Source organism: Onychomys torridus, chromosome 2 (genome assembly GCF_903995425.1).
Source record: "Onychomys torridus chromosome 2, mOncTor1.1, whole genome shotgun sequence".
NCBI lineage: Eukaryota > Metazoa > Chordata > Mammalia > Rodentia > Cricetidae > Onychomys > Onychomys torridus.
This window is the reverse complement of record NC_050444.1, coordinates 142,393,400-142,420,554: the sequence shown is the minus strand read 5'-3', so window position 1 is coordinate 142,420,554 and position 27,155 is coordinate 142,393,400. Positions and strand designations below refer to the sequence as shown.

The 27,155-nt window shown below is 51.8% G+C and overlaps 1 protein-coding gene across 3 annotated transcripts in view; it reads left to right on the top strand.

Moving 5' to 3' along the window:
- Znf362 (zinc finger protein 362) overlaps positions 1 to 22,579 on the top strand; it is a 32,367-nt gene extending 9,788 nt beyond the window's left edge. For 2 of the 3 annotated variants that reach the window (XM_036177522.1, XM_036177523.1), the window contains exons 2-9: positions 1,735 to 1,859; positions 6,327 to 6,390; positions 6,502 to 6,748; positions 9,994 to 10,321; positions 11,024 to 11,248; positions 18,347 to 18,425; positions 18,551 to 18,709; positions 20,792 to 22,579. In XM_036177522.1, coding sequence (XP_036033415.1) covers positions 1,822 to 1,859; positions 6,327 to 6,390; positions 6,502 to 6,748; positions 9,994 to 10,321; positions 11,024 to 11,248; positions 18,347 to 18,425; positions 18,551 to 18,709; positions 20,792 to 20,908 — 1,257 coding nt within the window. In that variant the 5' untranslated portion in view covers positions 1,735 to 1,821 and the 3' untranslated portion in view covers positions 20,909 to 22,579. The remainder of the gene's footprint in view (positions 1 to 1,734; positions 1,860 to 6,326; positions 6,391 to 6,501; positions 6,749 to 9,993; positions 10,322 to 11,023; positions 11,249 to 18,346; positions 18,426 to 18,550; positions 18,710 to 20,791) is intronic. The other variant, XM_036177524.1, reaches the window with a different exon arrangement.
- Positions 22,580 to 27,155: the final 4,576 nt, after the last annotated feature.

Sequence of the window (27,155 nt, the reverse complement as noted above, 5' to 3'; positions counted from 1 at the left end):
TCATTCAGGCACTACATGCTGCCAGCTTAAAAGGCCTCTGATGGTGGACATGCAGGGCACACAGGGAACAGATCCCACATGGGGTAGCAGACCCCATGTGTTTCCAGGTAGAACAGCCTGTGCCCCAGGACCCATGGGAGGAGTTGGGATCATTCATCCCCTTCAAGGATGCCGGAAGTGGCCCTGGCATCCTTCACAGGGAGGAAGCAAGAAGGGCAGTGGACACTGGTGAGAGGAACTGCCAGTCTGGCTGGTCAGTGCACAGCGGGACAAGCTCTGAGTCCAGAGGTGGTAGGAGCTGGTCACATATGCCTAAGTCATCCTCACCGTGCCTGCTGTAAGGAGCCATGGAAGCTTCTAGGTAGGACAGGATACGGTGGCTGCAGCAGAGCTGAGGGCGGAGATGGAGAACCTGCCAGAGGTAGCTGAGGCCAGAGCTGAAGGCCTGGACCAGAAGACCGGGGGAGGGGCAGAGACCTACTTTGTGCCCTGCCCCAACCTGTGGAATCCTAATCAGGGTCCAAGTGCAAATTGTGTTGCCTCTTTCCAGAAGCCCTCCTGACATTCTCCAGCAGCTGGGTCTTAGGATGGGGCTGTCAAAGGCCCCATGGAGTGGGTGGCCCTGGAGTGCCCCCATCAGCTGAGCTGACTTTCCCATGAGCCTCCTCGCTTTCCCCCTTAGGCTCCCAAGCACTTTCTTTCCTTTTTAATAACAAATTTACTGTTTTCATTTTAAAAGAAACTGAATGCCATGACTGAGAATTTGGAAATCAGAGAAACAAAGACAAAACCCCAAGCAGCGGAGGCTAGCACCTCCCCCTGGGCTCCCTGCCCTTGTGGGCGTGGTTCCCTGTAGCCCTCCTTAAAATCACAGAGTCTTGCTTTAAGGGTCCGGCTCCTCCCACTTCCCCATCCCTACCCACTTACCCCCACCCCCTTTTGCGTTGTTGGAAGCCTGCTCCCGTGTGGCCATGGGGACGGGGCAGATCTTAGTTTTAATGTCTGTGGTTTGGGGGGCGGAGCCTAAATTGTTGAACTGATAACACCCATTTCCTCCACCCTGGCAGCAGTGACCTCCTACCCCGACCCCGCTCCTTATAACCCACCCTGGGCTGTGTGTCCTTTGTGTCTCCCGGTCTAAGTCTGTGTTTTCCCCACGCGGCAGAGCCTGGCAGAGAGTGTGCCCTTCCTTCTGGAGTTTGCTAAACTAGCCTCAGAAGCTTTCTGGGGAAAAGTGACAGAAGGATCTGCTTTGAAGTCTGTACTTAGTTCCATAGCCTCAGCCAGGTTGCTTAACTTCTCTGGACCTCAGTTTCTTCATCTGTACCATGGGTCTATTGTTGCAGTAAGTAATAACTGTAAATATCCTGCCACAGTCCCCAGCCTGTTGCAGGTGGCCACCTTGGGTCAGTTGCTGGCCCAGGTGAGATACCAGATACCATCCTACCTGGGAAGAGCTAACAGATTTTCCCAGCCACTGAGTAATAACCACACCAGAGTGCATGGACTCTACAGGGCCGGGCCGGGGCTGGGTGGCCATCCTTACTCTCTCACTTGCTGTGTGACTGGGCAAGTTGATTGACATCTCTGAGCTGTATTTCTGTTAAACGCTCATTTCACAAAGTCATTGGGAAGATTCAGTAACTGGAATCATAATATGCTCAGCACATGGGTGTTTAAATCAACAGTAGCTGTCATTTTATTATTATTGTTATTGTTATTCCCATATACAAGGTGCTGTTGGGAACACAGAGGAGTGGCTGACTGGGGGTTCAGGGAAAGCTCCGTAGAAGAGGGAACACTTGAGCTGGGTCTTGAAGGATGAGTAGAAGTTCACCAAGTGGGAAAGGACCCTCTAGGTAAGGAGCCTGTGATTCTAGGCTGCGGGTCTGTCGATAAGGGGTTTGTTCTCTGGGGATCAAGGCTTTGTGTTCATAAAAGTCCTGAGTGCCCCTCACTGCTATCCCCTGGGGGTGTCACGGGGGAGGTATGCTTGCCCTTGTAGTGTTGGTGGCTTTGGCTTCCTGTGTCCATGGGCCCGTGCTTGTGGCCACAAGTCTGCGTCCCCTGTCTGGGTTTGGTGCTGTCTGCATGTTGTGTTGACTGTGTGTGTCTCTGTCCATGTCCAGGGATCTGGGCCACACTGTGGGGACAGCCTGTATATTTCCCTGGCCACCAGCTCCTCTGAGTAGCCAGGCCCCTTTGATGACTCTGGGCCAGGAGAGCCCGAGCCTCACACCTCTAATTGGGAATTCCCCTGCCACCAATCCCTAGCCTCTCTAGAACCTGCTACATCTGGGTCTTACAAATCACATATTCCACCTACTGCTGCAAACATCTGGACTCTGGGCCTAAGACCTAGGGATGAGCCTCCGAGCAAGGCCCTGGCTGACTGTCCAGGCTAATCTCCGTTTGCCAGTCTCTCTGGGAGGCCACACCCCCTCACGCTAGTGCATTGCTTGTCTACAGGCATTAGCTAACACTCACTTTACCTGAATGCCCGCCCCCTCTGTTGGCTCACTCCCATTCACTCTTGGAGACTCAAGGCAGGCCTCATCTCCCCCTGAATCCTCCTTGGCTCACGCCTGAAGGATGGGCCAGCCTCTGGGCAGCTTATCCCTTACTTGGAAGCTGGGCAGGTGACTTGCCTAAGGACACATTCAGTGAAGTGGAGTCAGGATTTGAACCAGAGCCTACTGTTCCCTGGTGGGGAAGGAGGTGTTCATAGCCAGCACTGGTGGGGAGGCAAGGGTGGATTGGAGAGTGTCTGGAAATGGCCTCCCCACCCATGTCAGCTGTGGCTGGTCTGAGGTAGGAGGGTCACTATGTGTCTATGACCTGTTCAAAGGTGGGTAACCAGAGGAAGGGCTTGCCACAGAAGAAAGTCAAGGCCAATACTGGCTGACTGAAGCAGAGACCGTCTGAGGGAAGGGCAGGGGCAGCAGGGAGCTGGGCCTAAACTCTAGGTGAGGCTTAGGCTTCTTGGTACTTAGAGTTCCCAAGTAGATAGGCCACTGGTGCTGGGGAATAGGGGGTCCTGCTCCCTGCTGCAGGGGGCTGGGCAAGGAGTTATGAAAGAGATCCAGAAGGCAAGAAGCCTCACACAGGAACCCCTCAAGAGCCCAGGTGGCTCTGAAGGGAATAGTCTGGTGATGTGTAGAAGGCCCCATAGGTGGGAGCTCTTTCCTGTGAGTCTCCATTCACTGTTTTGGAAGACAAGTTACGTCCAACTGCCCCTGGATTCCTGGTGCTGGTCCCTGGTTTGGCCCAGTGTTTATGAAACAGCTCCAGGAGACATGTCATTCACCCACAGTTCGAACAAGAAAAGCAAGTGACAGTTGTAGGTGGATTGTAGGGGTCAGGGTGGGTGGCTCCTGGCTCCCAGGCTTGGCTTTTGCCCTAGGCTAAAGGCACCCACTGACTACCAGTGTGTCTCCTCTGCCCACCCAGTGTGGACACTCAGCCCTGGGAGACTTGGCCCCTGCCTTGACCCCCGGTATACTTCCCTCTGACCTTGGCATCCCCTCTGCCACATTGCCCCCTTGGCCCAGCATGCTTCTTGTTGCCTTCCCACCGTGGGTGTTTCATCCCCTAGCTCATCTTGGCATTCAAGGCCCTAGAGCTGGCCTCAGTGTCCCACTGCTGTGGCGCTGGGAAGGTATTCATCGTTTTCCACACTGCCACAACCCCATCCTCCTCCATCTGTCCTGAGTGCTCACCCGTTCTTTCCTCTCTCCTGCATCATACCCTTCCCCAGGGCTTACCCACATGCCGGTGATACCAGGCAATGGGGAGAGCTCAGTAGACACTTGGGCCCTGTCCTGCCCCCTGCATCTGGCACACAGTAGGTGGATACCAGGGTCATGAACAGACTTACAGCTGGAGAAGGGCAGAGAGGAGAGGGCTGTGTGGAGCAGACCTAGTGCCCTGGGCAAAGCTTCCCTTTGGTGTGCCTGGCTCTGCAGCTAAGGCAAGGGCTAGCCCTGGCTACTCAGTGGCCTGATAAATGGTAGTGTATACTTTATCCCAGTGATGGGACCCTGGGCAAACCCTCAGCTCCCTAACTGGGTTGGGATCTGGGAAGGCTAGACTCAGCCTTGAATCAGAGAGGAGGAATAAGAGGAGGAGGAGGAGGAAGAGGAAGAGGAAGAGGAGGAGGAAGAGGAGGGGATTGCTTCCCCGGATGGAAGCAGCCTAGTGCCTGGGGCAGGGCAGCCTGCCTCACCCCATCTTAGTGATGAGGAAAACAGCTCAGGGGGCCTGCCGCTATCTGTCCCTCAGCCTGAGCAGGTCTCCCTTCAGATGACTGATGAGTTCTTCCACGGAGTGGGCACAGAAAGTCTCCCCTGCTGCTGCCATCCTCCTGGGCTTCTGAAGAGCTCCCCAAGAGGGCACTTGGTAGACGGAGCAGCTAGAAAGCGGGTGGGCTTGCCTTTCAGAGAATTCAGAATCAGTCTTGCATTACTTCATGCAATTCCCGTGTGTGCCCATTCCCAAGCTACCTTAGGTTAGCTCCCCAGTCTCCCCTCCCCTATCTCTGCCTTGTCCACTCACGGGGTCACGACCATGCCACTCTAAGGCAGGACACCCCCACAAGCCTACAGCCAGAAGCTCGATCTTCTCCCTGAATGCACTGGATTTGGAGTCAGGCTGAGGAGAGTGGAGTCTCTGGTATGCTCACTTGCTGTGTGATCTTGAGCCAATCGCTCTACCTCTCTGAACTTTTTCCTCCCTCCTAAAAGTGGGCATGGTGAGAGTTCCTGCTCTCAGTGTCAATGTGCCCAGAACAAGGTGGGCACTGGTAACTCACAGCCTCCTCACTCATGGTCTTGCTTTGAGGATTTTCTGGGAGAGCAGTCCCAAAGGCCTGGGGACAGTCAGGGAGCTAGGCAGGCTGAGCATTGCTTTTTGTCTGTAAGAGGCTGCCATGGGGTTTGATGGACAGAGGGGAGGGCCTCCTATACCTTGGGGACCCAAGGCTGGCAGGATGGGAATTGTCCTGGTTATACCCTCCACCCCCAGTCCTCTGGTCTCTGGTTGAGACCGAACTCTCCCCAGGTTGAGAGTGAAGAGTAAGGCCTTTCCCAGTGGCCACTTGCTTCCTTGTGGCCGACTTTTGTTCTGCTGAGGACTAGAATTTACAAAGCAAATGGCCTGGGAAAGCAGTTTCAGTAATCTGACTTCCCAACCCGAGCACCCTTGAGGTGTAGCGGGGCCTCTTCCTTCTCTCCAAGCCCCTGTTTCTTCACCTATATGAAGAGATAAGGCTGCCTTTTGTGCCTGCTTATCAAGTCAAGATCACAGTAGGTGATCCCTCTAAAGTTCTTTCTGGAGACACTCACATTGGGTTGTGTGTGTGTGGAGGGCTCTCTCCTCAGACTCCACCAGGATTCCAGTAGGGACTTCCCATTGGAGCAGGAGAGGTCGCAGGTATTCCTTTTTGGTCTAAAGCTGCAATACCAGGTAGGGAAGTAATTTCTGAAAGATAACTCAGTCTGCGTGGATAGGAAGCAATGAATTAATACCCCTGTGCAGCCGGTCCCTGTAAGTGACTTCTAAACTTATTCTAGAGTCACAGAAAACTCAACCCCCCCCCCTCCCCACCCCTGCTCCCTCTCCGGAGGACAGAGCTAGCCTCAAGGGCCTGGCCTTTCTTTGTCTTGGCCTGCTCTGATTGAAAAGGCTCTCCAGCTCACAGGCTGCCATGGAACTTGCCAGCGGTAGGGCCGCTGGTGCCCTGCTCACACTGTGCTGACCCCTGGGCTCCCCAGCCTCCTCCCCTTAAGCACAGCACTCTGACACCCCAGCTTTGCAGGTCATACCTTACACCTGTCCACCTGTTCGTGCCTGAATTTTCCAGAGTGTAATTCTTAAGTCAAAGGGAATGCTTATTTTGGGTCTGTGGAAATTGTTCTACCACTGGCCCTTCAGAGAGGCTGTAGCTTGGCCCCATCTCATGTATTCCGATGAGGATCCCTCAGGGAGGAAGCAGAAGGGCGAGGATCCCAAACGGGTAGTTGCTTCTGCTTCATGGCTATTATAAAGGTGGTCCAGGGTTCTCCAGGTTGTCTCTGGGTCGGGGAGGGTCCTATGTAGGGTCCACGGGGGGTTGGGGGGTGGCCAGCGTGGGCGGTGGGCAGGTACTGGGAGCACTCAGGTCTGAATGTGACCTTTGCCCCTTGAGGTCCTCACAGGGAGACACAGAATTCCTGACTTTTCAACCTGGGGATGTGGGCCTGGTGGGAGGCCCTCTTGGCTGAGGAATTTGGGTCCCAAGGGGTAAAGAGATCTCGTAGCTGATAGTGACAGCCGCTGTCTTCCTGCAGGATGGCCGAACCTCGATTTAACAACCCCTACTTCTGGCCCCCTCCTCCCACCATGCCCAGCCAGGTAAGACTTTTCACATTGGAGTTGCTCTTCTTTGCCTGGGTTTGGGCTGTAGCTTGCAGCGGGACGGAGTGCGGCTCATCCACCCCACCCTGGCTCCTCTCCCTTCTGCAGCTGGACAACCTGGTCCTGATTAACAAGATCAAAGAGCAGCTGATGGCTGAGAAGATCCGGCCGCCTCACCTGCCACCCACGTCAGCCTCATCACAGCAGCCGCTGCTGGTGCCCCCCGCGCCCGCCGAGAGCAGTCAGGCCGTCATGTCTCTGCCCAAGCTGCAGCAGGTGCCGGGGCTGCACCCGCAGTCTGTGCCGCAGCCCGACGTGGCGCTGCATGCCAGGCCGGCCACCAGTACGGTCACAGGTAGGCTGAGTGGGCGGGCCTGGAGGAGGTAGGGAGAGTAGGTGGAGTCTGTGGAGTGGGCGGGGCTGGCAAGGTCTGTAAAGAATGTTGGGGCAGGAGCTGGTCCAGGTGGGACTTGGTGATGGTCGGACCTGAGCAGATGAGAACAGAGTGGCCAGGACCCAGGGTTGTAGGGGAAGCTCGGTGGAAGGGCTAGCGGGTGCTCGCCGCAGCCCCCAGGCTTCCTCTGACCTTGAACTATGAGAATCCCTTCCAACAGCTGGAAGCTCACTAGGAAAGTGAGATCCACAGAGGACTCAGAACCCCCATAAGTTTCAACAGATAGAGGAGACCAGACGACTTCCATGGAGAAGAAAAGGAAAGACTCAAGGCAGGCTTGGGTGGCAGAGCTGAAGGATGGAAGGGCCCTGGTGGAGGGAGCAGTGTGTAGAAGGCCTGAGGGCAGGTTGTTTAGTTGGGGAGGACTGGGGGATTCTGGTGTGGTAGTGACTTCAGTTAACACCTGGGTATGCCTAGTGTCAGTCTTTCCTCACAGCAGCCCGGTGAAGGGATTTGCCAGTGTTGGGGTGAAGAACAGGCAGTGTTTGGTACTAATCCAGCATCTTCATGCAGTCCAGCCAGCCTGATGTCTCCATTCATCAGAGGAGAAAGGCAAGGGAGAAGTCACTGTGTTTCACACCCAGCAGTTTGGACTTTCCCCTGGCAACAGTGGGGAGCCAAGGCTTGAGGAAATCTAGTCTGGTCATGAGGTGGAGATGGGGTTCTGGGCCCAGCACAGAGGCAGGGAGAGCTTCTGGAGAAGATAGTGAGGTGGACCCCACAGAGCTGTGGGGATGTGGAGCAGTGGGTAGGTAGATCCTTATAGTGCGAAGGTGTGGAGAGGCATCTCTGCTGGTCAGGATGGAAAGAGTATGGAGAAGGAGTGTGTGGGAGACTCCCAGGGCCATGCTCCTGGGATGGGATCAGCTGAGGAACACCCAGGAAGGGTCAGGAGGCCACCAAGGCCAGGTCTGCTCCCTCATCGGCTCACCTCTGCCACCAGCCAGGTGACGTTTTCCCCCTTCTCTAAGAGATGCCCCCAAATTGTGGGCCTTGTGGGCCTCTCCAGGCCCCAGCTGCACTCTGCACATCTCCCGTTATTATGCTTTTATTAAATTTATTTTTTCATTGTAAAAGTAATATTAAAAAAGCAATATAAGCATATTAAGGGAAATTTGGAAAAAGGAGGAACTAAGAAAAAATTACTCATAATCCCCAGTGCCTAACCCAGAATCTTTTTTCCCCTTAACCCAGAATCTTAGAGACTCTTTTAAGTGCATTTTTTCCTTTTCCATATTTTTGTTTGTTTTTTAATATGCACATGTTTGCTGTGTGTATGGTAGGGTTGTGTCAAGGATTTGACTTTTTTTTTCCTATTTGCCATTCTATCCCAGACATCTGTATTGCACTTTCATTGTAAAGGAAATAACATGGTCATTACTGAAAACTTAGAAATATCAGAGAACCTGAAAACAGAGATATTTAGCTTTGGTTCTGCTATTGTTACCATTCTTATGTATATTTCCCCTGTAATTTATTTTATGTTTTAATCACAGATGTTTAAAAATGGGTGACTTCACCAAGTAAAAGATTCAAATAATTTCGAAGCAGACAGACAAAGTATGAAAATCCCCCATGACCAAAAATTCCCCTCCTTTGTTAAAGAGAACCGTGTTAGCTGGCGGGAGCATCTAGGGCCTGCCTCCATGTTGGCACACTCATGGTGTCATGTCTGCTTGTGTAGTTAGAGTGTGCTTTCTGGGGAAGATGGGCCCTTGTTAGCTTGCACAGTCTGGCATTTCCCTGTGTGTCTTGCATTTCAGCTGTCCTGTTTTGGTGGCTGTAGAGGTCCCATATCCATATCCACAGCCCAGCTGAGGACAAGCACTTTAGATCGTGTGTGGAATTACAGCTCTGTGTGGAAAGCCCCTGCATGGAGATCTCTGAGCTCATGCACAATTGTTTCCTTATGGTGGTTTCTAGAAGTAGAATCAATTGCCTGGTTAAAAGTTATGAGCATTTAAATTCTTAATATCGACTGCCAAATTGTCCTCAGTGGAGGCTGAGTAAATATGTATTCATGCTACCAGTGTGTGGCTCAAATGATACTCACACCAACCCTGGGTTATATTTTAATGCACAGGTTTGTTTGTTTTTTTTTTTTTTTAAGCTGAGGATCGAACCCAGGGCCTCGCGCTTGCTAGGCAAGTGCTCTACCACTGAGCTAAATCCCCAACCCTAATGCACAGATTTTGGGCATATTTAAAAATATATAGAAATAGATTTTTAAAAATGAGCCAGATGATGCATACTAGCATCCTGTTTTGTCTGCTAAAGTTGCTGTTACAGATGTTTGTAGCCCCTTCTTTCCTTCTTCCTGTGTAGTCTAGGCTGGCCTGGACCTGGCCACCCCAGCTCAGCCTCCTGAGTGCATGGACTCCAGGCAGCAGTCACACCATCCCTACCTTCATCTCTCAAAGAATGACTTTCACCTGGGTGGGCACAGTAGTTCATGTGGGAGATAGAGACAAGAGGTTAGGACTTCAAGGCCGGACCAGCCTGGGCTACACAAGACCCTGTCTCAAGAAGCAAAACTAAGTAAATAAATAAAAACTGTGTTACAGAATTTGAGGGGTTTTCTCTTTTATACTACATTGCTATGGAACCAGAAAACAGTTAAACCATTGCTTTTATAACTTGCCCTGCCCCAACACCGCATTTGTGTACATCGGCTGTTTGGTTTTCCTGTGCATGCATACACAGCCTTTTGAAACAAAGATAATGGGAAGTTAAGAAGAGGAGGCTCACCACTGTTTACCCAGCCCTTCCCCAATTTGCATAATTCAGTTGCCTCTGAAATTTTGCTATTATAAATAACATGGAGGTGAATGTCTGCGCGCCTGGGACTTTTTCTGTGGGTGGAATTATCTCTAAAGTGCTTCTTGATTTCTGTAGTGCTGGGGATCAAACCCAAGGCCTTGTGCTGGACAAGCGCTCTACAGTAAGCTAGACCTTAAACTGACTTCTTAATCTAACTAGTCTTCAGCTTCTCTAAGGCATTTTACACATCTGTAAGCTGTCGTTTAGTTACCCCTGAATAATAATTTGGGATTGGGAATAGCTCAGAAGAGCAAGAGGACCTATCAGTCACAGAGCTGGGTGGCCTGTGCTAGCTGTGTTCATCCTGCCCCCATGTGTCTTCCCAGGTCTGGGGCTTTCCTCTCGGACCCCTGCTGTGAGTACATCTGAGTCAACTCCAGGCACTGGCACAGGCACCAGTACCCCGTCCACACCTACTACCACCAGCCAGAGCCGCCTCATCGCCTCATCCCCCACCCTCATCTCAGGGATCACCAGCCCCCCCCTCCTGGACTCCATCAAGACAATCCAGGGCCATGGCCTTCTTGGTCCCCCCAAGTCTGAACGCGGCCGCAAAAAGATCAAGGCAGAGAACCCAGGAGGTCCACCTGTCCTTGTTGTCCCCTACCCCATCCTGGCCTCCGGCGAGACGGCAAAGGAAGGCAAGACGTACAGGTGAGGGTCTCTTCATGTGGGGTCTGGGTGGGGTTGTGGTGGAGATGTGTGCCTAGAGCTAGAAAGTGGGACCCCAGGGGATAAGGGTGGGGAGTTCAAAGAGCAGGGTAGAGTCCCACCAACATACCGGGCCATCAGGAGAAGGCAGGAATAGAGTTTAGCTACATCAGAGGTGGTCCAGGGCAGGTAGCACCCTGGAGTTTTAAGAGTCCTGGTCCTCCTTGTCCCATGAGAGTTGTCTGGACCATGTCAAAACATCTGATGAGCTTTCATAACATGCTACTGCCAGGGCTGGACTTCCAGAAGTTCTGAGGTAGCTGGGTGGCGGTAGGGAGCTAGGCATCTGTACTTGTCAAAAGGTTCCAGAAGATTCTAACACACAGCCAGGTCAGAATGACTTAGCCTGTGAGGAACCTCCTCCCCCAGGATCACAGGTGTGGCTGTAGGCAAGGCCTTTCCTGGCTTCCCCGTGGTTGTATGTAGTCCTGTTCCCCAGACAGCTGCAGATGTTCCCAGATGTCAGACGAGAAGGTGCCTGTGCTGGAACTTGCCTCTGCCTCTTCCGAGTGGGTCCCTGTCCTCTGGACTCCACACGTGGACTCTGCCCCATGCACGTGGTCTCTTTGCTAGAGAAGGTCTCCCTGGAGATGGACTGAGGTGGGTGGGGATCTTCCCCGGCCTGACGCTGCCTCTCGCCTGCAGGTGTAAGGTGTGCCCGCTCACCTTTTTTACCAAGTCGGAGATGCAGATTCACTCCAAGTCACACACAGAGGCCAAGCCCCACAAGTGTCCTCACTGCTCCAAGTCCTTCGCCAACGCCTCCTACCTGGCCCAGCACCTGCGCATCCACCTGGGGGTCAAGCCCTACCACTGCTCCTACTGTGACAAGTCTTTCCGGCAGCTCTCCCACCTCCAGCAGCACACCAGGTGGGGGCACCCCTCCCCCCCCCCCCCCCCCCCCCCAGCTCAGCACCTGATGCTTGCTGCTGGAACCACTGCAGGAAGAGGCAGGGACTTTCAGGGGTCTGTGGCCCCCAGGGTCAAGTCCAGATTCCTCTGATGAGTCTTTTAGTCCCTACTGGATACAGCTCTTCAGCCCTCCTGAGCCTGCTCTCAGTACTACACAGTCCTTCTCATCTCCTATCTTGGCACTTATCAGCGTCCTTTACTTGAGATAGCCTGGCCACCTCCTCTGCACCCCTGGGTCCTGCTTCCTCCATCAAAGCCGGTTCAGGTGCAGCTTCTGTGAGCCCATAGGTCCCGAGCATCCAAGGACTGTTTGTCTCCGTTCAGTCGGGGGAGGGCTGTCTCATAGTTGCCTGTGTTTTTCTACTTCCCTCAGTATTTTGGGAGCTGTGGAAAGCAAGGGCTCAGTGTCCTGCATTTCTGTATGCCCCGTGGGTGGCAACGCACACGAGTGTTTAGGCATTTGTTAAGTATTTGTGGAATAGATAGACCTAGTTTGAACAGAGAACATGATTCATCCATTTAACAGACATTACGGAGCCCCTGAGCTGTGCCAGATGGAATTCTAGGAACAAACCAGACAAAAATCCCTGCTTGGTGGCGTATACAGTCTGAGGTGACGTAAGGAAATCAAAGTGTGTATGTGAGGGAGAGTAGAGACTAGATACAATGACAGAGGAGTTAAAGTAACAAACAGGTTTGGAAGACTGGAGTCAGCGTGTTCCATGTGCTCCCACCAGCTTGTTCATGTGACTGGTGTCTGAAAATGAGTCGGGTGTTTCCTAGTGTCGACTGGACCAAAGTCAGTGAAGGGCTGTTTGACTGTGGAGCCTGTAACCACTGACAGCTGAGGTTCCCTTTCTGGAAGGACCAAAGCTACATAGGGAACTCTGTATTTTATTCTTAGTATTACTCTAAAAACTGTCCTGTGGTGTTGGGAATCAAACCTCTGGCCTTGTATGTGCTAGACAAGGGTTCTACCACGGAGCCATATCCCCAGCCCTGGTAAATTTTGTTGTGATTTTTTTTTTTTTTTTTTAAAGCAGGGATTAAACCCAGAGCCTTGTGTGTGCTAAGCAAGTTAGGTACCACAGAGCTACATCCCAGTCCTTTTGAACTTTCTCTTTTTTTGAAACAGGGACCTGTTCTATACCCAGGCCAACACTGAACTTGCTATCTTCCTACCTCTGCTTCCTAGTAGCTAGGATTATGGTGTGGGCCACCAGGCCTGGTAACGTTGTTGTTAGTGTTTATCTGTTGTGGTGACCTTTGCATCCTTTATGCCAAGGTGCAAATGTTTTGCCTTGTGTGTTTCTCTGGTGTGGGGCATAATATCTAGGTTTGATAGTGAGAGTGAATGACAGTGTGGCCCAGGGCAGGCTATCAGCCAGGTTCCCCATTTCTGTGCCTCCTCAGGCACAGCTTGGACTGTGTAAGTGTGTTTCAGTAATTTTCTGATTTTGTCATGCCTTGATTTTTAAAAATTTGGCTGGCGTGATGTGCATAGGTGTATAGGACCTGGTATTAACAAATAAGCAAAGATCTGCTGGTATCCTGGGTTGTAGAATTATAGCATATGATACAAAATGCTGTCAGGAGACTTCCAAGCTCCTGGGCCAGAATTTTAATCACTGTGTGTGTGAATTTTTTCCATATATTATTAGGCATCAGTGTACTGAGAATTAACTGATTTCACCCAGACTGTGTGACGGGAGGACGCCTCCCTTTTGGAGACTAAGTCTCAGGGTATCAAGGCTCCTGGATTATTTTCTTGTTTTGTTTTATTTGTCATTATAAAGGGGTGATAACACATAAGTAGCAAAGGCAGGAGGATTGGGAGTTCAAGGCTAGCCTCAGTTACATAGTCAGTTCAAGGCTAGCCTGGGCTACATGAGATCCTGTCTCCAAGGCAGAATAAAACCAATCAACAATCAACAAATATAAAAAGGGGGGGGCGGGAGTTGACGCCACACGATGTGGAACAGGTCCAGCCTTGTGCCAAGGCTGCCTCATTCTCACGAGGTACTGTCATGCCTAATTAAATGAGATTTGTCTTTAAATGTGACATTTCTGGCATGGTCACGGCTACAAATTTGATTTAGACAATTATATCCCGTTAGGAAGGAGAGCGCATTCCTTTTGAGCCTACTTAGGGAACTAATGATGGTAGAAAGGAGGGGTCTCCCTCGAGCAGAGGGACCTTGCTAAGCACTGCAATTGTTCTATGTGGGTTTGTAGATGAAGTCAGTCATATGTGTTGTTTCTGAGCAAGATATGATTTTAAATTTTCCTTGGTAATTAGTGTATATAGGAATGGGAAATTTCTGTAGCCCTTCTCCCACATGGATCTGAAGGGTTAAGTGAAGCAGGTCATCTATTTGGAGACTGTTTTATTCTATTTTGTTAAATATAGCTTCCTAAATGAAGGGTCGGAGACAGACCAAGCGGAGGCTGCTTCTCATGGGTCCTTTTAAAAAATGAAATATTAACCATAATGAAATTAGCTTCATTCACCTTGGTGACAATTCCATGTCCTCTTACCCCATGTCTGGCAGTCCACTGGACTATGCTGCCCTCATCTAGACCAAAGTCTCAGGCAGTGCCTGGCCTTAGGCTGGTGTCACATTGGTAACACAAGGAACTGAGGTCTGTTCCAGGCTTTTCTCAGGCTTCATTCACTTTGAGGTTCTTCAGGAAGATTCCAGAAGTTTCTGACCTGCTGTTCAGAGCAGAAGCCTTAAGGCAAATGTGTGGGGGGCCCAGAGGCCTGTTGACAGGACCGCATGATTCTGCCCAGTCCACCGTAAGAAGCAGCAAGATCAGAGGGAGAATAGAATTTGCTACTCAGGGATCATGCATGCCACTCCCTGTCTAAAGACATGGACATGATGCACACAGTAGAGCTCACCTTCAGGGCCTTTATCCTGTATAGTTAGTTGAAAAAGGTATTTTGCATTTAGAAAGAGTTTTTGTGTGTGTCTGTGGTTCAGGGGATCAAACCCAAGGCCTTGGGCATACTAGGCAAGCATCTACCCCTAAGCTACATGCCTGCCCAAGACATTATGTGCATGCATGGGTGGGTGATGAGAGGGTGGGTGGTATGTGTGTCTGGTTTATACACATATGTGGGTGTGCTTACCCATGAGCACAAGTATGGAGGCCAGAGGATATCTGGTCCTGTCCTGTCTGCTTGAGGCTCTGGCCGAGCTTGGAGTGAGTCTGGCATCCAACCAAGCCTGGCAGGCCTCTGCCTCTACCCTTGCCTCCAGCCCTAGGATCATGAGCGTGTGTTTAGCTAGCTAGATCCCGCTTTCATGTGAGTGCTGGGGAGTCATGTAGAAGAAACTGGGACACTTTATTATTCTGAACTAAGGGTCTAGACCTGAGAAAGGCCACCTAGCTCAAAGTTGGCAGAAATGCATGGAAGCATTAGTTAAAAATAGACACAGTCGGGCCTCAGTGGTTAAGAGCACTTACAGCTCTTCTGGAAGACTTGAGGTGAATGATCCCCACCACCCACATCGGGTGGGCCACAGCTGCCTATAACGCCAGCTCCAGGAGGATAGAATTTCTCTGGCCTCTCTATGGGCACCTGCATTCACATGCACAGAGCCACACACAGAGCCACACACACACATACACACACAAACAAAATACATCATTTTTTAAAAGTCAATACAAAGAAAATAGCTGCAGTAGCAGGAAGTAATAATGATTAAGGATTCTGTGTTTTCATAAGTGGACTTTGTTTAGGCATATTTAAGAATGAATATTGGAGGGCTCATACTTGTAATCCCAGCTCTTGAGAGGCTGGGTCAGGAGGATTGCGGAAAATTCAAGGCCAGCCTAGAGCTGCAGAGTGAGATCCTGTTGAAAGAAAGTAGACACGCGAATTGGGGAGGGGGTAGGAAGGAAGAATGTGAGCGAGAAAACAAAACAAAAATGCACTGGCTCTTGAAGGGGACTGTCCTGCCAGAATATTCCCAGACCCTCGGGATCACTTCTGTTTCTGAGGGCTTCTTTCTTTTTTAAAAATCTTTCTCTCTCTTTCTTTCCCTGGTTTGTGTGACTCAAGTTTGAAAGGCAGGAAACAAAACAACATGAGAGGAATCTGTCAACACTTAGGAGATAATTCCAAGTCACAGGGCACCAGCACATACAATTAAGCACCATGTCTTAACCCAGTGGCAACCAGATGGGTTTATAAGGCTCCCAAGCCCCAGGACCCCTAGACAACCACCAGATCAGGGAATCAACCCCGTTCCGTCTGCAGAGACCATGTCCTGTCTTCCTGCCCTTGACAACCAACCCACCAGGGCCTGTAAAAAGCCCAGCCTGAACTTCCAGTGTTACTGTGAGGACGGGAGTGAAAGAGGTTGAATCCAGAGCAGAAGCTGTGCTGGACACACCACAGATGCAGTCAGTAAGGGCTGTGCCGTGCACCCCGGGAGCTGAAGGAGCAGTCCCCAGACCACTGTTGGGATGTTCCTGTTTAGTGACACTCAGAAGAAACTGTGTTTGAAAGGGAGGCACATGTGACGAGCAGATAACTCCCAAACTGTCCCACAAGCCCAGATTCAGGACGATCATCTGACTAAATGATACACTCCCCATGCATGCATCAGCATTGCAAGCAGGACATTCTCTACTGTGGTCTGTTTATGGTGGGCTCACAGCACGCGTCTTACACACGGGAAAGGTACCACGTGTCTGCAGGTACCAGGGTGTGAAAGTCGGGGATGAAGCTGCTTCAGGAGGAATTGAGTACAGGGAGGGGGCTCGGAGTCTGTCTATTCATGGAGGCTAGTGCCAGACAGAGACACTACCTGTGTGTGTTCGCTTATGCAGGGTGCAAACTGTCTCCTGGCTTGTTTTCCTTTGCCTGGCTGTGGGATGTGATGCACGCATATAATCATAACCGCAGCTGGGAACAGTATCATTTGGCTTTCTTGAGTCTGATGACAATAATTATAATATTAAGAACAGCTATTCAGCATCAAAGGGCTCCTGTGTGCTTGACACACAGCGTTTTAACACGAGACGGGCCCCGGAAGTCTTTGTATGGGCTGAATGTGTGTCTTCCTAGGAGAGAATGAAAAAAGCCACAGAGAGGGATTCCCACTCCGCGAATATTGACTTTTGCTACGTCTAGCCTTGTTTTAATTATGAACTACAAAGTGGTTCAAGCCATCCAGTGGAACCTGAGGGTGGAAGTGGACCCGCTGGCTGTGGGGCCTCATGTCTGCCATCCCAGCACATAGAAGGCTGAGGCAGGAGGAATGCCTTGAGTTTCAGACCAGCTTGGGCCAGAGTGAGACCCTCCTTAAAAAATAAAACAAAAAGGAGGCTGGTGAGCTGGCTCGGCTGTTTCGTGGTGGAGAATCAGTTTTCCTGACACTGTGAAAGTGTTGTGGAACAGCCTTAGATGGAGACTTTCCTCCTCACAATCTTCATCATCATCCCTATTTTAGAGATGAGGAACACGGGACTCAGGGAGACAGAGGTGGAGTAGATTCAAGCGTGGTACATGAAGGAGCATCCTGGGCTCCAGGTGGAAGGGAGGGAGGGGTGTTCTGGGTCTGGTGTGGAGGGGGTGGGCATTAGGTAAGAGAGCAGATCTGGTTTTGAAGTCCCCGCATGGGGTTGGGGCAATTGGGGTGGGGAGCAGGCAGGGCACCAGTTTCAGCCGGCTTTCCTTGTGCTTGGAGAGGGGATGCCGGGGGTCAGGCTGAGCATCCCCTCTCACAGATGTGGGAGTCAAGGCTGGAAGCTCTGCTAGGGATAGGATCCCAGTGATGGCTGTGGCCTGAGATTCAGGGCCTGAACTGAGAGCCTTGTGCATAGTGGGAAAAGGCAGCCTGGTCCTTTGTCCAATGGCGAATGGTCTCCTTGAGTCTTTCTGGGGCAGCCCTGTGCTGGCTGCCTCATAGAGACAAGTTAGAGATCAGAAGCAGGTCTTGGCCCAGAGGACCCCCATTATGACCCTACTGTGACCTGTGTGTGTGGACCTGCCCGAGAAAGAGGCATGGGAAGGTGGACTGTCTGGGACGAGTATCGAAAGGCCCCACATGCCAGCCAGAGGGCAGAGGCCTTCCTTTCCGGTAGAGGGAACAGAATGAACAAAGGCTCAGAGGCTTGAAGCTGTGTGTGCTGGGGAAGGAAGGGGGATGCAGGAGGCAGTGACAGAGAGCAGGTCTCCAAAACCCGAGGCTGAACGTGAAGGACCCGGAAAGCTGGGGCAAGGGCTGGGGATTGATGAGCAAGCGCTCCACCAGGGCAGGCCCCAGGGGTGACAACATGCCTGAAGAAGTCAGAACGAGGGTACCGAGGCTGAGAACCCAGGGAGAAAGCTGGGTAGTTGGCATAGTTGGGTGGATGGAGGCCAGAGGGGTAGTCTGCTGGTCAAGAGGCTTGGCGTATCTCTGTAGAAGAACCTAAGTCCCGAGAGGACTTATCTGTTAGTCAGTCATCAAACACTCAAGAAACACCTGGGCAGGAGGCTGATGATAGAATCGTATTTCTGATGTCAGTGGCTAACTTTAGAGATGTCCGGCTGTTTATTGAGGCCTTCCTGGGCAGAACTTGTGTTAGGCACTGGAGAGGTAGCAGTGTATAAGACCAAGGAGGTTGTGCTTTCATGGAGGGAGCCAAGAAAACAGAGAACTGCCAGGCCACGGTGGCGGTGGCGCATGCCTTTAATCCCAGCACTCGGGAGGCAGAGGCAGGCGGATCTCTGTGAGTTCGAGGCCGGCCTGGGCTACAGAGCGAGATCCAGGACAGGTACCAAAAGCTACACAGAGAAACCCTGTCTCGAAAAACCAAGAAAAGAAAAAGGAAAGAAAGAAAACAGATTTGGGGGAGTGAGAAACTGACCAGACCAGCAGCGGAGGGCAGAAAATGGGGCTGGTGGCCTTTGTAGGACCACTAGAGAAAGTGAGTGGAGGGGAGGTGGACATAGGTGCTGGGCAGCAGAGGTCTAGCTGCGGCCAGGCCAGGGCTTGGGGACTGGAGCTGCCGGGGTGTGTTAGAACCACTCCCTCACTGGAGCTGCTCTTGCAGAATCCACACAGGCGACAGACCTTACAAGTGCCCACATCCTGGCTGTGAGAAGGCTTTCACTCAGCTCTCCAACCTCCAGGTGAGTGCCTGTCTGCCTCCCGCCCCCCAGGCGTACAGCTGTGTCCCCACCTTCCAGAGGGCCAAGAAGGGGGTGGAGTGGGAGAGAGTGGCCGCCTCCTGACCCCCTTGCTACGCTCCTCACAGTCTCACCAACGCCAGCACAACAAGGACAAGCCCTACAAATGTCCTAACTGCTACAGGGCCTACTCAGACTCCGCCTCCCTCCAGATCCACCTCTCCGCCCACGCCATCAAGCACGCTAAAGCCTACTGCTGCAGCATGTGTGGGCGGGCCTACACCTCGGTGAGTCCTGCTGCCTGGCTCCAAGTTCCGGAGCCGCAAGGCGGGGCTGTGGGCCTAGATTCCGCTCTTCTGAGCTGGGGGTGGTGGTGGTGGGGGGGGAGGATGCAGAGTATCTTCCTACTTGGGGCAGCTGTAATCCCTGCCAGAGCCACCAGAGGGCACAGTACCATAGCCAGAGCTAGCCATCCTTCAGGGAAAGGTGACCAGAGATGAGGCCTGAGCAGGGGGAAAATCTTCCAAAGAAGGGCCGTGGGTACTCAGGTAACTCAGTTGTGTGCATGTTTCTAGTTGTTTAGTTATTCTGGTCCCAGGCCCCCCTAGCCCAGAGTATTCATGAGGATCAGTCTCCTCCTCTATCAAGTGGCTACTTGCAGGGTTGCTGGCTGACACGGGTATCAGTGAGCCAGTGACTGTTTCTTCAGTATCCACTGAGTCAGGGACTGAGGAAGCAGGAAATACCGATCAGATGGGGAAGTTAGGGACCCCTGATGGAGGCACACACGCTGTGGTTACTGCTTCCCAGCAGCATGGCTCCGTTCTAGCCCCACACACCCTAGGCAGGATGCCCCTCTGTGGCTGACCACTTCCCTGTGTCTAGCAGGACGTCCGTCAACCTCTGCATCTACCCACTGAGCGCCGGTAGCATCCTCTCCTCCCCAAGACGAGATCACCAGTAGTGTCTCCAGACACTGTGTATACCACTTGAGGGCAACCTTTTTTTCTGTCACAGTAACAAAATACTTAAGAGAATTGATTTTAAAAGATGAAAGGTTAGTTTTGGCTCCTGAAGCTGGAGGTTTTGGTCCAGGCCAGGTCCTCACAATCTGCTCATGAGGCTTATCACTGACTGCTGTGTCTTTAACTGCTGCTCTCAGAAGCAAAACCCAGGCATCCTATTATTTTGTTTGTAAAAGACTTCATGTCTCACCAGGCAGTGGTGGCCCACACCTTTAATCCCAGCATTTGGGAGACAGAGGCAGGCGGATCTCTGTGAGTTCGAAGCCAGCCTGGTCTACAGAACAAGATCCAGGACAGGCACCAAAACTACACAGAAAAACCCTGTCTCAAAAAAACAGAGAGAGAGAGAGAGAGAGAGAGAGAGAGAGAGAGAGAGAGAGAGAGAACGCTATATTGCCCTGGGTCAGTGTCTTTTAAACCACAGCCCCCCTCCCCGCCCACCCTTCTCTCTGCTGTGTGCTCATTAGAGACTGATTCCTGGCTTGGCTGTTGCTGACTTCTTCTGGCTTATGTAGACTCTCTCTTCCTGACTGCCTGTCTTGAGGTGTGAGGCCTGGAGTGGTAGCCTGGAGTGGCAGCCAGGGACAGGGCATGTGGGTTACCTTGCTCCTGGCTGAGGCCAGTGGAGGATGTGGGCATGCAGACAGCCCAGGTCACATCACACATCTGATCATGATACCTCAGGGCAGACTTAGTAGAGCCAGTGGAGAATGGGGATGACTCAGATGTGGCCTCACCCCCAGAGGATCCACTGGAAGTTTACAGAGGCAAGGATTCCTGCTTCCGGCTGGAATGAACTGCTGAGGCTGGGGAAGGAGTGGCTTCCTTGTCCCTCACTGTATGCCAAGGGCTTTGGCAATGCCCTTTCTTATAGAGGAGGAAACGGAGACTTGGGGGCAGGTTGCGGGAGATGACTTGTCCTAATGCTAAACAGTGGCAGAACTCAACTCCAGCAGGCCCCTGCCTCACAGGAATCACAACCAGATACAGACATGGATGTAGGGTGTGATGGCACGCAGGGCTAGCTCACACCGTGTATCTCCCTACAGCTGTTGATGACGAGCTACTGGCTTGGCACTTGGGAGGTGCAGGGTTTGGGGTGGAAACTGTTGAGGGTGAGCCTAGTTGCCTGTCAACCTTGTCCCACACCGCCAGCCAGCACTGGGTAGGACCGGACTCCAACAAAGCAGCAGAATCACCCCCAGTAGCAGCAGCCAGCACCCCTAGAACCCATCCCATAGGGCCAACTGAACCCTGCAGCCCCAGCTGAGCTGCCCTCCCGTGGCCGCTTTGGGAACTGCAGCCTCTGTTGTGATAATTTAGGCGTCTTCCATCTGCCCGCAGGAGACCTACCTGATGAAGCACATGTCCAAACACACAGTGGTGGAACACCTGGTGAGCCATCACTCACCCCAGAGGACCGAGTCCCCCGGCATCCCGGTGCGAATCTCTCTGATCTGAGCCCACCTGTGGCGCCGCCCCGCCCACTTGGCCGACACAGACCTAGGCAGCACCCAGCCTACTCCTGCTGGGGCCTCCAGGAACCACCAAGCTCTCTCATGGCGACCTTTCCAACCTGCCAGAAAGGTTGGTCCGCAGAAGCTCTGCCTGGTCCGGCTCCTGGGCAGCCAGACCAACTGCAAGATTCTGGACTGTTCTGGTGGCATCCAAAGACGATCTCAGAGCACTTTGAACCTGTCTGTTGGGTTTCCTTTTTGTTTCCCTCCCTCACTTGCTTCACTGTTTTCTTGTTTTTTTTGTTTTTTTGTTTTTTAAGTTTGTTTTGGAAATAACAAAAAGGATATTTATTGGCCAGAATGTTGGTGCTGCTAAGAATGAGAAATTAAAAGGACTGGACAGATGGATACAGAGAACCAGAGGGCAGCGTGGGACCTTCTCTGGCCATGGCCTCAGGTCTTGAGGGGAGGCTCAGGCCTGGGGTTCTGGACTTCAAAGGGGACCCTCCCCCAGGTGGGAAGATACAGGAGACAGCTGGGATGAGCCCTTCAGCCCCGTCGCCCAGCTCAAACTGCCTGAGCCTTGTCCTGGCCTTCCCTGGGCAGAGGGTTTGGCAGCTGCCAGGGCTGCCTGGCTTCAGGGCATGGAAACAAGAGGGGTCTGGAGAGCCGCGGGACCAAAGGGTGCAGTGACGGCTGGGTGGCAAGCCCAGGGAAGTGGGTTGGAGAGGTGCCTCGTGAGGCCTGGCTCCTCCCCTGCTGCCCTGAAGACCACCCCAGTCTACCTCGGTGCTGGCCAGGAAACCTATCGGCTACCTCTCCCACCACTGCAGACTGTGGGCAGGGGGTGGGGATGGAATGGGTCTGGGGCTAAGACTTCCTTCAGAATTCCCTCCAGAAGGGGACAGTGCCCAGGGAGGGGTTGTCTTTCTCGCCACAGAAGAGGACTCCCCAACCCAGACCCCAGGCCCTGCAGCAGGGATAGGATCCTCCAAAGGAGGTCCCAGGAGCAGACCCTGCCCCCAGCGCCCCCAGACATCCCAATCCGAAAGCCATGCGTGTCCATGTATATAGGAACTATGTACAGAGCCCAGAGAAGTCCTTCCACACCCCCCAGAGAAGAAAACTAAACAAAACTCATCTATATATTCTGTATCTGGAGTCCGTTTGAATATTAACTGTGTTATTTTTATACACTTTTTAAGCCTTAACTCGCCATTGATTTACCAGTTGAACGTTCCCTGGGGTTTCTTTTCCACTGGGGGGTTCTCTGCCCCCCACCCCAACCCCTTTGTTTGACTTTCGTCGTTGTCTGATACTCAGTATTGTAGCTTTTCGTCCGCATGTTACTACCCTGTAAATACGCTGTTCCGATGCTGTTAACACCTTTGGCTTTTTTTCTATGGGACCTCCAGGCCACCATATTTAGAAATAGTTACCTTATTAAAAAAGAGAAAATTGTCTGTGGCTTCTCAGTCTGCATCTTGGTGGCAGGGAGGCGAGGGCAGGCGGCCCTCGGAGCTTCCGGAGAGAAGCTGGTGTGCTGTTAAGGAAGGGGGTGAAGCAAAACAAATCGGATGTGGGGAGGAACACTTAAGGGGGCCAGAGTCGAAGGGACGCAACCCCTCTGCTCTTTGTATGTCTCTGATGTGAAGAATAAACTGAACCTACACACCCGGGTGGTGGAGGCGTACGGAGTGTGTGGTGCTGTGTGTGTCGGGTGCTGTGTGGGAGAGCAGGCTGGACCACCTCTGCCCTGCCCCAAGGTTGGGAAGGGAGGCTGATGACCACTTGCTGTTGGCTTCTGTGCTTCATGCTGGCATGCTACACAATGCCCCATGGAAGGGGCTGCAACCCAAGAGAAGTGCTTTTTTGCCCAGTTGAGTGGCAGGCAGGGATGTTGCACGTACCCAGTTTTTCTAGTTTTGAAACTTGTGTTAGCTATACTAGGTTCTGTCCCCCCTCCACCTTCTGGTCATCCATCACGAGAGCCTGTTCTAGTGTTGGGGTCGGGGTGGGCTGGTGGAGATTCATTCACATACGCTTTCTTCCATGGTGGAGCCAGTGTGTTGCTGTCTCGGAGGGGCAGAAGGGAACTACAGGAGCAAATCCCCTCAAGTTTAACAAGGTTGGCCTTGCGCAGGTGTCCTATGGAGACAGATGACCAGCTTCAGGTCACCAAGGAGCCTGTCTGAAGTACATCTCCGCAGGAAAGAAGCAGAATGTGTGTCAGACTCACTGTGACAGATACCTGGGACAGTTCGTTCATAGGAGGACTGATTGCTTTCAGCTTTCGGCTTTAGTCCCAAACTGGCCCTAGGCCATCAGGTTAGGACCGAGGCTTGAGCATCGAGGAGAGCGAGCTGTGTAGAGGAACATGCTCACTCTGTGGAAGCAGAGAGACAGAGGAAGAAGTGGGGACAAGACATGTCTTCTATTGTTTCTGGGCCTGTGTGGGGCCAACCAAGCATCAGTGTTAAAAGGTGTAGGAGGCAGAAATGGGCAAATTCTCCGCCGGGCTGTAACACGAATGAGCTCCAGCAGTTTCCAGCAGTGTGCCCATCCCCTGTGAAACCCAGAGCGCACAGGGCTTTGTTTTCACAGCCCTGTCCTCATTCTGGGCCCTGTTGAAACTTCTAACTTTTCCAGATTCTTCCCACAAACCCTTCCCAGGCTGCAGACAGTCACAGCGATGACCTAGTTCTATGGTAGAAACTATTTTGTGTGCAGACGCTTCATCCCATGACAAATAGCAGATGGTTTACAGGAGGCGAGATGGGCTTGGTGAGATGGTTTCTGTCTGTGGCCCAGCCCATGGCTGGCTGGTTCCATTGTTTCAGGGTCTGTGGGAAACAGAGCATCCCCATGGAAGGGCTTGGAAGAGCACAGTTGCTCACCTCAGAGTGAGAGAGACAGAAAGGTGTGAGAGGCACCATGCCCTTTAAAGGCCTCTCAGGGACCTGCTTCCCCCAACCAGGCTTCCCCGAAATGTCGGCAAATCATGAGTGTGAATGGATTAATTCAATGACTAGGTTAGAGCCTTCAAGCTACAGTTGGGCCTCAGGAGTTGGCTCCATCCTTGAGGACTAAGCCCTTTGGGGGTGCACTTCATATTGATGTGATGTCAATGTTTTACCATTGAACCGAGAATGGCTGTGGTCTTTCATAGAACTGCCATGGTTTTGGTAACCTTACAGGCCTGGGGTCTTTCTCTAAGGCTGACCCTGTGTTCTGCTGTAAAGGAAAGAGCTGGGCTCTGGCAGCCATATCTGTGTCACGTTACCTCATTACCTATGTTATCTACACTTGACTGGCCAGAGGTGACTCAGCAAGTACACACACACACACACACACACACACACACACACACACACACACACACACAGCCAGTGGTGCAGCAGCTGCCCTGACTCATAAGAACAGATGGTACACACCTCTTCCCAATTACACATTCAGGAGTGCTGATGGCTTGTCCTCAGCCATGATGTGTCCACATGTCCGCCAGTATGGAGGCCAAAGGCTAACCCTGAGTGCCAATCTTCAAGCTCTGTCCACTTCCTTAGTCTTACTTTTTTGAGCCAGGTTCTCTCATTTCCCAGAGGTTCACTGACTAGACTGGCTGGCCAGGAGCACAGGAATCTGCCTGTCTTTGTCTCCACAGCTCTGGAGTACTTACTGCTACTCACCACACTCAGCTTTTTTATATGTGTTCTAAGGATCGAACTCAGGTCCTCACGCTTGTGCAGGAAGCACTTGACCAACTGAGCCGTCTCCTGTCTTCTTGAAGAGCCTCTCCACTCCATGTGTCAGGAAGAATTAGGAGATGGCAGACAACTGTAGTGGAAGACCCTAGAGACTAGGTGCTGGCATGGCCAGACTCAAGCAGAAGAGAAAGGAGGCAAAGAATTTGGCCAGAGAAATGGCCCCAGGAGACTAGAGCAGTGATTGCTTCAGTTCCTGAGATTTTCGGTCTTCAATCTCTTGCCATATTTCATTTCCTGTTTGTTCTGGCCCTCTAGTGGTGTGACAGTGACTTAGTTACTTGTGCGTGATTGCATCTTGTGTCAAATGCTGCGTTAGGTAATAGCAATCACTTAGTAGGGTGAATACCAGCAAAGTCAACCAGCAGGTTGAAATGCTTGAACCTGTACCTGTCACGTAGCATCAATAGCCCTGCATGTAAGTCTGGACCTTGCTAGCATTTGGCCTAGACCTTCTGGTCCCTAGACAGCTGGAGCTGTTCGGGAGTTTCTGGGCAGCGTAGGGTACCTGGGCCACACCTAGATTTTGCCTGTAGTGCTGATGCCCAAGGAACCAAGATTCTCATTTTCATCTCCTCCCCTGGGAATGTGTGGGCAAGTCCTATAGACACAAGGGCAGTGGTGGCAACCAGAAAAATCTCTGTAGAAGTGAGGTTTTCCTTCCTTCCTGTCCCACCCTGCGGTTTCTTGCATCTTCTCCTTGCTCCTCAGAGGGTCTCTCTCAGAAGCACATGGCTGCCCAGGGTATGGGTCTTGGAAATCCTTGCTCATGCTCCTTACTCCCCTATAAACTTGAGATGCTCTATCCTTAGGAGAATCCCTTACACTCTGTGACCTTGCTTGCAATGGAGACAGGCAGAGGGGTGTGGGGGAGGGCAAGATGTTACTGAAGCATCATGGCACCCCTACACACACACACACACACACACACACACACACACACACACACTGCAAGGAGGATTCCTGGCTTCCCCACGTTTCCTGTGAATAAGCTGATACCCTGCACAGATAGGAAACTTGCCTACATCACACAGAGTTCATAGACTTGGGAAGGCTTACAAGATATTCCTGGCTCATGGTCAGTGCTGCTGTGGGGTGGAGCTTGTTAGCACTGGTGAAGGTTGCAGGGCAAAGGGGAGGGTGAGCATTGTCCTAGGAGAGAAGGACTGTGCCAGCTCATAGCCAGCACCCACCTGACTTTAAGCACACTTGGTCCATTCAGCCCCTCTTTCAGAGTCCAAGGGACTTTGCTGAATACTCACTACGGGGCTTAGCGTTTGTTCACCTGGTGAAGACCCCGGGAAGCAGAAAGGATGGATTGCTCAGTACTGGAATCAATACCAGAACCGGCTAGTAAACAGGATCAGATTATAAAACATCACCAGGGTTGGGTCAGACAAATAGAGTGACTGCCCTACTTGAGCAGTGGAGGCTGCTAAAATACAAAGTCAGGCAGGATCTTCCTGTCTCCACAAGCTTGAGCCAGTATGCCTGCTGGGCCCCTCTCAGCCCTGCTGGGATCCGAACTCAGGCATTCATGCTTGCTAGCAGACACGTAGTTGAGTCTCCTCAGCACCCTGTGTCTTTCTTACAGAGAATGAGAACAGTAGTGTGGACACGCATGAGGAAACTCAGCCACCACCTCTTCTCCTCCTCCTCCCTCTTTCCTACTTTCCCTTTCCTGTTTTTAAAATGTTCACTCTATAGTAGAAAATACTATAAGGATCTTTTTGGTTTTTTCGAGACAGGATTTCTCTGTGTGGCTTTGGGAGCTTGTCCTGGAACTCACTCTGTAGACCAGGCTGGCCTCGAACTCACAGAGATCCTCCTGCCTCTGCCTCCTGAGTGCTGGGATTAAAGGCGTGTGCCACTGCCACCCAGCTGCTATAAGGATCATTTTTAAATCACGTGTTTATTATAGTATTTCTCAAATATGCACAAGCTATGCTGCAGACTGGGGGCGATACTATGGCAGAGACCCCGACAGAAATGCCTGCTGTCCTTTCTCAGTGGCTAGTTCCTGAAGGGAGTTGGGCTGGGCAAGAGGGATTAACCTCACTCTCCTGCTGATATCAAGAACTTTAACAGATCCTGTGTCTGGGCAGTTTAGGTCCCTCTTTGTGCTGCAGTCTCTTAACCACTTTAAAAGATGCACTCAGTGAGGTCAGAGGTGAAAGGGACTGGGGGAAAGGGACACACCCCTTCCTGGGGCCCTGGGTAATGTGAAGCAATGTCAAAAATCTCTTAAAATTACTGCCATTGTTAATAGTTCTTTGAGCCCTTATTGTAAACACTCCCTCTAATGTTCATGTCCTGTAAATAAACAAAACTGTAGGGGAGGGGCAACTTGACTCCACATTAGCAGATATAGAACTCTCCATTGCTGCCTAAGCAAAGGATGTCAGCCAAACAGCCACCCAGACACCCTTATGCCAGCACCAGCCGCCTTGCACAGTCCACAGACACCTTGAGAATGCCACACAACAGTCC